This window comes from Vicia villosa, linkage group LG2 (genome assembly GCF_029867415.1).
Source record: "Vicia villosa cultivar HV-30 ecotype Madison, WI linkage group LG2, Vvil1.0, whole genome shotgun sequence".
Classification (NCBI taxonomy): domain Eukaryota; kingdom Viridiplantae; phylum Streptophyta; class Magnoliopsida; order Fabales; family Fabaceae; genus Vicia; species Vicia villosa.
This window is the reverse complement of record NC_081181.1, coordinates 136,372,069-136,383,689: the sequence shown is the minus strand read 5'-3', so window position 1 is coordinate 136,383,689 and position 11,621 is coordinate 136,372,069. Positions and strand designations below refer to the sequence as shown.

General features: G+C 33.0%; 1 protein-coding gene across 1 annotated transcript; it reads right to left on the bottom strand.

The window, feature by feature from the left end:
• Positions 1 to 263: 263 nt before the first annotated feature.
• LOC131646886 (protein FAR1-RELATED SEQUENCE 5-like) lies at positions 264 to 3,684 on the bottom strand. Its single transcript, XM_058916827.1, has 4 exons — positions 3,420 to 3,684; positions 726 to 2,948; positions 562 to 637; positions 264 to 415 (listed from the first exon to the last, which is right to left on the bottom strand). Exons 2-4 carry the CDS (start codon positions 2,939 to 2,941, stop codon positions 383 to 385), a joined length of 2,325 nt encoding a protein of 774 aa, XP_058772810.1. The 5' UTR covers positions 2,942 to 2,948; positions 3,420 to 3,684; the 3' UTR covers positions 264 to 382.
• Between the last annotated feature and the right edge of the window lie 7,937 nt (positions 3,685 to 11,621).

The window sequence follows — 11,621 nt, the reverse complement described above, 5'->3', positions numbered from 1 at the left end:
GTGTATAATAGCATGTCATATATTAAAATGTGATAATTATATTGTTTGAGCTTTTGTATAGAAAATAACTACATAAAAGTTCATGGTCATTAAAAAGATCCAGCAATCATAATTGTATCACAAACTTGCTCTTTTGAGTTGGTTCTGGTTCTAAAATATAAATACCAACAAATTAAGTCAATACAAAACAATACAAATGAGAATATTATTTCAATAATTCAAGAAATAAATAAATCTTTCATAGTATATTCAGTTTCTTATGATTGGTCATTCCTCAAACTCTTGATGCTCTTTAATATAGTTGAATTAGAGGAATGACAGAAGTGCTATAGAAGTAAAACTGATTTTGAGTATTTATCCACTGCATTATAAATCTGCAAATTCACTGGTTGTAGTTACTGTCTTCCACAGTTTTCTGCAATGCAAATAACAAAAGAAACAAATTATTACTAACATTGTTAGACTTTTTAAGAAGGTAAAATATTCTAAAAGCATTAAACCAAGCACAAGGCTAAAAAATAAAATAACATAAAGAGTTATAATAGATTGTAGTTATATCACCTGTGAGTGAATCAAACCAGAAACCTCACCATTAGCAGCACCAGTGTTTGAAAGTTGACCATTGATAATATTACACCTAAAAGATATAGTGCATCATATCTTTAACTTAACATAGTAAAATGAATTGTAATACAAACTAATTTATGAAGTTCCTTTGAACATACCTTGATTGAATTAAACTTGGACATTTACGTTTGTTGTGGCCTTTTTTCTTACAATAACTACAAGTAGACAAAACTGATTTGACCAATTCTAAACTTCCTTTCATTCGCAATGTCCGTGGCCGCCCTTTAGTTGCTCTAACTGGAGGATCACGCAATGTCATATTATTGTTGGATAATTTTGAGGTAACTTCAATGGTCGAGTTATTAAGTTCTTCTTTTGATTCTTCAAGATCCAATTGATCAAGTTCCACAATTACGTTTTGCAAAGCTTGAATTGCAATATCATGATGTTTTGGTGATCGTGAAGCTCTTTCAGATAGTTCAAGAGAGTGAACCATAACACTATTAAACAAAGAAGTACTGGAATCTTTGTTTTTCCCTTCATGCAGTTCTTGAATTGCCAATCCCTTACTTTTTTCTTTCTTAGCATTTATAGTCCAACGACGCATAACATATTGAGAAGGGAGAGAATGCACACTTTTCTTTATGAGTACATTTAACCCATGTCTACAGAGAATTCCCATAAACTCAAACATGTGACAACTACAATTTACTTCTTTTGAAATAATATTAAAAGTCACATGATAATTAGGCTTCTCTTTGCAAATTTCATGAACCTTATATGTCGACACTTCTGTAGAAAAATCAATTTTTTCCGCTATAAACATCTGAGAGCTAACCAACTCATCTTGAAATATCCTAAACATTTTTCTTGTATAAATCTTTGAGACTTCTTCTTCCATGGGATATAAAGTACGCAACAGGGGTTTTGAATTCAATGTTTTGAAAGTCTTCTGTCTTTCACTATTATATCGTGCATCAAGAGCCTTTTCATATTGTGTCACAAATTTGCTCAATGGAGTACTTGAATTCAAAAAATCTTTAAAAAAACTATTGATACTTTCACTCCTTTGGGTGGTAGACATTCCAGCACAAAAATCTTGACGTACAAAAGCCGGAATCCATTTTTCTCGTATAAAGTATATCTTTTCTAACCATTTATTATCTTGCAACTCATACTTATCTATCATTGCTTCCCAATCAGAATCAAATTCTTCTACAGTGATAGATTGATGAATACACTTATGAAATTGATTTTTGAATTCACCATGCTCGTGATAAATATAGTTCAAATACTCTGGGACTTTCTTTTGAATGTGCCACATACAATAATGATGATTAACCCCTGGAAACACCCTTGCAACTTCATTTGTAATAGCCATGTCTTGATCAGTGATAATAGTTTTAGGACAAACTCCATCCATTGCTTCTAACCAAGTACTTAACAACCAAAAGAAACTATCTTCAGTTTCGTCCCACAGTAGAGCACAACCAAAAAGAATTGATTGTTGATGATGATTAACTCCAGTGAATGGAACAAAAGGCATTTTATATCTATTTGTTAAGTATGTTGGATCAAAGGTTACCACATCACCAAAATACTTGTAAGCCATTCTAGACCTTGAATCAACCCAAAAACAATTTGCTAATTTTCCTTCTACATCCATTTGAAATGCATAAAAAAATCCAGGATTCTTCAATTGGCAATCTTTAAAATAAGATAACATCAATTGAGCATCTCCTTTTTCTAATTGTTTCTGTCTCTTTGCACTTAAATAATTAACAACATCTTGTTTGCTAAATCCAACATTATCAATACCGCCACTTTCAGTGTATAAGACAGAAGCTATTTTGCAAGGACGTAATCCCGAATCATCAAGCACATCAATAAGTTTTTTTTGTACTTTGGTTTTCCTTCTATGCACTCGAAGAAATCTTGAACTTTTTGGAGAAAAAAGTTCATGATTATGGTCTCTTACAAATTTATAAACAATCCATTTCTCGTCATTTTTCTTTACATATAGCATTGCCTTGCATCCTATTCTTGTTTCATCATGTGGTGCACCACCAATACTATCTCTTTTCACATATTTTTTTGCTCTAAACCCTTCTTTTGAACAAAGGATTTCATGGCCTATTATCACACCGTTTGTTCTTGATTTAGTAACACGGCCCATACGAAAGCTAAATCCTTTGCTTTTTGCATACTTTGTGTAATAGCTCTTTGCATCTTCAATTGACATAAACTCCATACCCTCGTAAGGCTCTAAAGGGGGATTTACTGGTATTTCAGTATCAGCATAATCGATATTACAATCAGTTTCAAGTATATCATGAGAGCTAATTATGGTTGAATTATCTTCTATGTTGGTCATCCTTAACCTGCCATATAGGTACCCAATTCTTATTTATTAATATGAAAACAAAAAGATCATTAATATATGACTGCTAATATATGAAACTTAAACAAACCGAAAACTACTCACCTTTTTCTATAACAGTGGTAAAGATTGATATTATACTATAATTTCAAATTAATACAAAATAGAATGCGTTGAAATGGAAGTAGTCCATATCAACTTCACCTTTTCTAAAATAGTGATGAAAATGGTGATTATATAATAATTTAAGACTAATACAAAAAATAATGTATTGATCTAGATCAACAAAAAATAAGAAATAGAAAATAAAGGCATATGACACAGGAATATCACGAAAAATCAAAACAACAAAAAAGTAATACATTCAACCAATTAAGCTTATCAATAACTAAGCGATCGAAACAATGGAGACAAGAACAAAGACAATAAGAATTAAATCAATGGATGATGGAGTTAAGGGCTAAGTACTTACTGTCATGAACACATAAAGAGAATAACCCAGAAAACTTCCACTTTGAGTCCAACGAAGAAGAACACCGAGATTCGAAGCTTTTCTTGCAAACGTTGTTGTTGGTAATAAGAAAAGAAAAACAAAAATACTTGGAAGAAGAGGAACTTAGGAAAGTGCAGTTGGAAGCCAAGCGAAGAAGATGCAGTTGTTGAAAGCCACTAATTTAGGAACGTGAATTTGTATTAGATGTAAACCCTTTTTTCATAAATATGTTCAATTAAAGTTAAATAATATAATTAAAACTGACATGTCAAATTATTCAATTTTTATTGGTTGACTGTGTAAAAGAGTTTTATACTGTCAGTGTATGAATATTATTCTCATATATATATATATATATATATATATATATATATATATATATATATATATATATATATATATATATATATATATATATATATATATATATATATATATATATATACAGACTTTAAAAAATTACTTTTAAGTCCGGGAAATAAGCAAGTTGAACCTAACAAGATAAATCTAACGAGTTAAACCGAGATGTTCGTGAACTTCTAACAAGTCGAGTTTGGGCTGAAAAAAAAGTTCGTGGTGAGCTCGAACTCAAACTCGGCCAATTCTTAACAAGTCGAGTTTGAGCTAAAAAAAGTTCGTGATGAACTCGAACTCGAACTCCGCCAATTCTTAATGAGTCAAACTGAGCTGAGGCGAGTTCGACTCGACTCATTTCCAGCCCTACTTTTTACATCTTCTCTCTCAAGGAACTAGATGAATTTTCTATTTCAAGAATATTCATGTGAAAGTCATGAATGCTCTCATCATCTTTCATCTTTAGATTCTCAAATTTGATAGTGAGAAGCTGAAGTCTAGACATCTTCACTTTAAATGTGCCTTCATGAGTGGTTATGAGTATTTCTTAAGCATCTTTGCCACATTACAAGTGTTTATCAACCTGAATATGTTCTTGTCAACTCCATTGAATAGGGCATTCAAAGCTTTGGAATTTCCAAGAGAAAGTTCATCTTCTTACTCGGACCAGTCCTCTTCTCGCTTTTCAGATGTGTTCCCATCTTTTTCCTTCACCACATGGTGTTCACAACCTTTGATAACAACTTTTTAGGTTTTGCTGTCCATGGATTTTAGAAAAGCCACCATACGCGCCTTCTAGTAGTCATAGTTGGTCTCATCCAAAACATGTGGTCTGTTAGTATTTCCTCCCTCCTTTTCCATAGTACCAAAATATATCTTTCCTGAATCTCACCCAAATATACAGGGTGCCGACTCATATGCCAATTGAAATTCTGGTACACAGAGATCAGAAGTTGAACTAAATGCCACGACACTGATATCAGATCAGTCACAACAACAAGAATAATTATGCACGTAAGGTAAACTTCTAAAAGTAAATAACACAGATAATTGTTAACCTAGTTCGGTGCAACATCGCCTACTTTGCGGGCATCCAAGCCAGGGAGAAAATCAACTGAAATAGTACTAGTTTGAAGCCTAATTAGACAGACTCTAGTTTACAATCTTCTAACCTAATCACTACCTATGCTATTTCTGTCGCTAAGACACTCCTAGATATGAGTCCCCTCTCACTTCCCTTCTATCACACAATAGTGATAACAATAACAACAATCAAATGATAGAAGATACACTTCCAAGACACATGATCCACTCTTGCTTAAAAGTTCATGAGTGATTGACAAATTACAACTCAAACTCAGTCCAACTCTAATATCAAGGTGATAATATAGTGGCTCACAATAAACAATGAACAAACTAAAACCCTAAAAAAATCTCTTCAATACACGCCTAGTTGATGCATTAGGTTTAGATTGTTCTTTTAAATAGTCTTCCATAAGCATGGGCTTTTGGACTCTTCATTCAAGTGAAACACATATCCAAAATAGTAGCTGCAGGTCTTCTGAATAATCTTCCGCACAAAAATAGGAATAAAATAGAATGTTTCGTAAAATGTATCAACATCCTATTTTACGAAACAAGTGTACAGCTAGAATAGAAACAATTGTTCCAAAATAAATCATTCTTGTACTGCGAAAATATGTGAAATAAAATAGTAGGGAATCTCTCATATAAATAAACCAAATCTTCCAATAAGTAAAAACGCAACCTACTACGATGTCTGATTAACATGTCATGACATCTTTCTCAGTATGTTGTTGTGATACATGTTTTACCAAAACTTTTTCCAATCATAAAATCACAGAACTAACAATATCTAATCAAAATTTTATGGGCTGTATTATTTAAAAATCTCAAAATATTTGTTAATAATCAATCAAAATATTTTTTCTCGATTTATTTTTTAACTTTTTGGGCTATAAAAAATTTCAAAACCAATGCAGTTTGTGTATACAAAAAGACATGTTATTGTTTAATTTAATTAGTTTTAATGTGTGCATCTATATTGAATAATTTTAATATTTCTTATTAATTGTGTTGTTTTAAATTTAATTTTAATTTTAATAAATTTTTATAAAATCAAATATTTGCTATTAATCTATCAAAATATTTTTTTCATTTTTTTATTGTTTTATGTATTTCTATAAATGATTGAGCGAGTGGGTATCTATTGGTGTTCACAATGGTTTTAAATTGAATCTTATTTTCATAAATTTTTATAATATCAAAATATTTGCTAATCAATTTTATTAAACCGGTTTAATTGATAGTTGTGTATAAATATCAGGTGTAGGGTTGTGGGTTTAAACTTATAACATTTCACTTATTCACTTTTAAAATGGTGAATTTAGCCACTAAATTATTTAAACAAAAAAGTTTGTTAGTCAACATAAAATGCTAAATAAATAATATTAATATTTCTTATTAGTTATGCGGTTTTAAATTGAATTGGTTTTAAAAGCAAACAATACTCAATCAAAATTTTGTGCTATATTGTTTTAAAATCTCAAAATACATGCTATTAATCTCATACAAGAAAAGTCTCTCTTTTCCTCAATCCTCAAGCATTCCACATCAGCAAATGCTCCCTCAATTTTCCACGTCACTTTTCTCAATTTTGTGCTCTACTGCCTCCATTATGCTACGGCAGTTACAATTCTCACGTACGTTGCAGTTACTAAGTATCCTCTTTGTCTTCCAAAACCTTCCTCTTATTCTTCCAAAACGGTTTCCAAATCCTTTTTCCTTTCACACTCAGAACGAATCTCCTTCCTCTCTCTCTCTCTCTGAGCCAAAACGGCAGTGCCTCCACTCTCCTTCTTCGAGAACTGCTCCGATTCATCTCCTCTGATAGTCTTCTGTCTCCGTTCATCGTTTGATTATATTGCTGAGCAGTTTTGTTCGCGTTTGAACCGATGGTGTTTGGTTTTGAATGTTTGATGATGAATGTTGAGTTGATACAACTCTGAATCGGCAAAGGTGGGTGAGATCTTTCCGAGTTTATGTTATTTTCTCTTTATTCTCTCTTCTTCTCTCTCAAACTTTCTGCTTTATTTTCTCCATTCAAATGTGATTTAGGTGTATTAATGTTGCTTAATTTAGTTTTATTTTTGGAATGAATTAATAGGCCACCAAGTGTTTGTTATAATGATTGAGGATTGTTGGAGAATTGAAGAGAATCTATTAAAGATTGAAGGTGTTATGAGGTGAGTTTTCTGTTATGGAAGTTTGTTACCGATATTCTTATGCTTTTCTGAATTTTTTTATATAGATTGAAATCGGTGATGGTGATTATGGAGAGAAATGTGGAGATATGGAGGAGGATTCGGGAATCACGGTGGTGAGAGAAAGATGATTTGAAGAGAGGTTGTTACAAACCTGTTAGAGGTGAATTCCTTTTCTCTTTTTCGGTTGCGATTTTCTACAATTTCTGATACAGACAGATTTTCTTGCCCTTTCAAAACTCTGTCCTCCGATTCTGTTATTATGTTCCCGTTATAATTATTTCCTCTCATTTTCTGTTATGGTGAGTTCCAAATGTTGTGACAATAGAAAGCTATTTGGCAGATATATTATCTACTGTTCCTTCTTTGCAGCAAATTATCTCTTGCAATGGATATTTAAGGTTATATATAGCACATGTTTGACAATTAGTGTTTTATCCAGAGCACTGAATGCTACAAGCAATGGGTGAGTTGTTCCATCTAAAAGCATATTTAAGATCTTATTGGCAGTTATAGATTCTTATATATCTACAATGGTTTCTTATTATGATTTTGGATTATCAAATTCCCATTTTATTATTCACATGAAACAAATTTGCAGCTTCTTCATTTAGGGTTTTGTTTTCCAATGGAATTGAAATTTATTCTTTCACTAATTATGGAATTGAAATTTATATTGATTTGTTATTTTTGTTATTTTATTATGGGTGATGGAGCAGAGAGAACAGTGAAGAAGGTGAAATTGTCCAAGGCTCTTACCATTCCTGATGGCGGCTCGCAGTGTGGATGCTGTTTTGTTGAATGATTCCAGTGCTTTGCTTTTTGGGATTCTTACTGATAAGGTTTGTTGATAAATTTGTGTTGATGTTTTATCAAATGAGATGTTCAATGTGGTTGATTTGTGTTGATTCCCATGGATATTACATTTTTCTGTAAGTTCTCCATAATTTTCTCTTATTGTTCAATTTGATTAACCTGAATTATAGCCTTAATTATTGCATTAATTTTTATTCTATAGTTTCTAAAAAATGGTTTGATTGTGTTGTTGATAAAGAAGAAGAAGAGGATGATTGTGAGTTAAAGGGAAGTGAATCAGAGGTTAAATGACCTGATATGTTGGTTTTTACTGCATTTCTTTATTCGTTTTTGTCGCCGTCGTCCAATTCTGGAGATAATAGTGTAATTGGTGATGTGAGTGTGGCTGAAAATGATGACATAATGAATGAGAATTTGGTTGTTAAGGGTTTGTTATCTACAAGTAAACAATCACTTTCTAGAATGGGCGGGTTTCAAACTCAGAAGTGTGGGAGGGATGCTTTTGAAAGTGATGGGTGTGGTGTTGAGATGAAACATATTCATCTGTTGAAAGAGGATCCTGGTAAGCCTTTGGTTGATTGTTTGCAGATGTTTCAGAATATTTTAAAATCCTCTTTTCCTCCATTAGGTATTTCATGAGCTGTTTTGTGATAAGTTCTTTTATTTGCAAGTTGCCTTCAAAAGTGGCGAATTCAAACGACAAGTTATTTTTATTGGTGGATTAACGGATGGATTTCTTGCTACCGCATAAATTCAGTATTTCATAATTTTCTGATGTCGAATATAATCTAAAATATTTTTGGTTGACTGTATGTCAATAGACGAACAGAAGCAACTGTGAATTTTTCAAGCAAGTGAGTTCTTAGTATAAACCTTCAATATTTTTTATCAAACCTGTGCACATGTAATTATAAAAAAAACAAGCCAGTGTTATATAATATTGACAGCACTATGGCAAACATATGTGGTGGGTTTTGGGCTTTCCGCAATGGTAAATATCAACTGCTCTTGCGGATTTTCCCGCCATAACATGCTATGACAGCGTCACCAAGCGGGATTTAGACTCTCCGCCATAATACAATCTGCCATAGACAACACTCCCACTAGCTTTCAAATATTAGAAGAAATATTAGCCACTGTAATAAATTAGTGCAGATGGCATCTTTGTTGAGGTTTTCGGCCATTCAAGTCATTTTGGAGGAATGGGAATGAGCGGAGGCGGCTGCGGAGGCATGAGGGGTCGGACGTGGGTGTCAAAACCTACAAGGAGAAGCGCGTTTTGGGGTAACACCATGATTCTATTCATCTCTTAATTTTCCTTTGTTTGAATATCTAGGTTTTTTGTGTTTTATTACTATATAATTACTTTACTTTCGTGAGTTATGTGAATGTTTTTCATAGTTTGACGCTATCGTTGACGCATAATATCTATATTTTGACATTGTTTTTATTTCTGTATATGTAAGCTGGTACACTCATTGGTCATTAGGTACTCTCCGTAGCAGTTATTTGATGTTGTTGCTGCTGCTGATTTTTATCATGGTTTTGTCCCGTGGTGTCAAAGATCGGAGATAGTTAAACGCAATCCTGATGGATCATTTGAAGCATCCTTGAATTAGGAGTTGTTGTTTTTTATTATGATGGATCATTTAAAGTATGTCCATGGATAAAAGTAATGGTTATGAAGTTGTTGATGTGAGAATGATGAGTCGTTGTTGTGGCTGGCAGATTTGAAGCGTTGCTTGAAGGTGATGCTGAAGAAATAGTGTTGATGACATAGGTTCTGAGTTGTTGCGGATTGGAGAGGGTGACACTGCGTGAATGAAACCGATGTCGTGATGAAAGTTTAAACGTGATGATGGCTAGGTTGTTCTTGCTACGAATTCCGTGTCGAAGTTGCGATTTTGGTCGGAAATTGTTGTTGCGATATGACGGTGTGATGTGTTGATGCTTTATTGCAAAAGGATTGCAAAGTTGAATCCGAATCGTTGAAGCTGTGTGAAACTTTGAAATTCACAGGTGAGTTTTGTTTTTGTGATTCGGTTTGTAGGTGATGAAACTATGTGGATGTGAAATCCGATTTAAAACTGATGCGTGTTGTTCTTTCTGAAATCTGCAGGTGAATTTAGTTTGGTGAAGATGATGAACATGTGTGATAGGTTATTTTCGTGGAATTGTTAGGTTATGCAGATTTTGAAGGTAAGGTTGAGGAAGTTTTTGTGTTGATTTGAAGGTGCGGGTTCAACGAGTTTAAGGTTACTGAAGCTGAATTTTCAGGTTCTATAGATGGTACTCTAAAGGAAGGTCAAATTATGGAGGAATATTTATGCTGAATTTTATGGTGAAGGATCAAATGAAATTTTGGAGGAAGAAGTTTGAACAAATTTCTGCAGACTAACTTTACATTTTTCTTCCTCTCTTTTCATTTTAATGTGAAAGCTTATTTATAGTGTGAGAAAACTGAAATTTTGAGGGGGAAAGATTGAAAACTGAAGTGGGAATTTTGAATGTTTTAGAGGGAGGTTTGGAGCAGATATGTGTGAAGCTATTTTGAGCATTTGTAGCCTTTGATCATTTCAAATGTATGGTGAGGATTGAGTTGTTTGTGAAAAATCTGTTATGACTGTTTTGAATTGTGAAATGTGAAGTTGAATTTGAAATGAATTGGAAATGGTTTGAACTCTGTCTGAAAATATGGTTTTGTATTGAAATCTTATTTTTTTTAATCACTTGAAGGCTTCTGTTGACGGTCTCTCAGCTATAGCATGGATTGCATTACCGGAAAGGATAGTGGTAGGTGCATGGTGATTCTTTTCTAGGTATGAGTATGCCCATTGCACATGTTGAAAAAAGTTGGAAAATGGCTAAGTTTTATAGCAACAAGGTACTCTTGATGCTTTTTTATTTTCTTGGGCAACTTTCATGATAGTTCTCTCCATATAGGATGAAAATACAGAGTTCTGTGCAAGTGATGGATTTTCTTAATATTTTTATGAATGCAATAGTGTTGTTGTATCTTGAATCAAAAATAGTTTCTAATTACTTCAAATTGCATGTCTATCCACTTCCTGAGCTACAAGTCCTTAATGGTAGAGAAAAGACATGAAGGATAATCAATAGCCTTACTATTTATATGCTTATACTCATTAATTTTGGTTTTGAAAACTTGATTTGCAATTGACTTATAATTTAACATTTTAAATACAGTGTGTTGTATAATGATCTTGCACTAGCATACAAGAATTTTCCTTGCACTTTCCTATCTCACTGCTATTTTAAGAGTAAAGATTTTGACGGGTCACATCGCGTTTCCGCCACTGCAACAGCCAAGGTTTCTGAATTGAGCCAGCAATTCAGCCTTACTGATAAGATATCTGCTACAAGAGCACACTATTATCTGTTACAAAAATAATGTTAACAAATAGTTTGAAACTCTGGTGCGCACAATGGACATTTATTCGTGGTGACTTGAAGATGACAATTAATTTTCCTTATCTCTTCTCACATGGTTTTATCGTAATTCTCCCCTTTACCCTATAGCCTTTCTTCTTCGATAAGTAGTAGTATTAATCTGATTTTTCTATTCCTTTTTTCTTGGGCAGGTTATTTTGCTTTTTTCATGCATACTGGAATTCTTCTTGAACAACTTTATATTTCTCAACACAACTCTGAATTCAGCTCTGACACAGACAATTTGTGGTAATCTGAAGGTTCGTTCTGTGCCCGT

What these genes read in the sequence shown, in the direction of transcription:
- LOC131646886 (XM_058916827.1), bottom strand. Translation starts at nt 2,941, where the DNA reads ATGACCAACATAGAAGATAATTCAACCATAATTAGCTCTCATGATATA. An exon ending in CCAAGTTTAATTCAATCAAG is followed by an intron (nt 638 to 725) that starts GTATGTTCAAAG and finishes TATATCTTTTAG; the next exon opens with GTGTAATATTATCAATGGTC. An exon ending in CTGGTTTGATTCACTCACAG is followed by an intron (nt 416 to 561) that starts GTGATATAACTA and finishes TTTGCATTGCAG; the next exon opens with AAAACTGTGGAAGACAGTAA.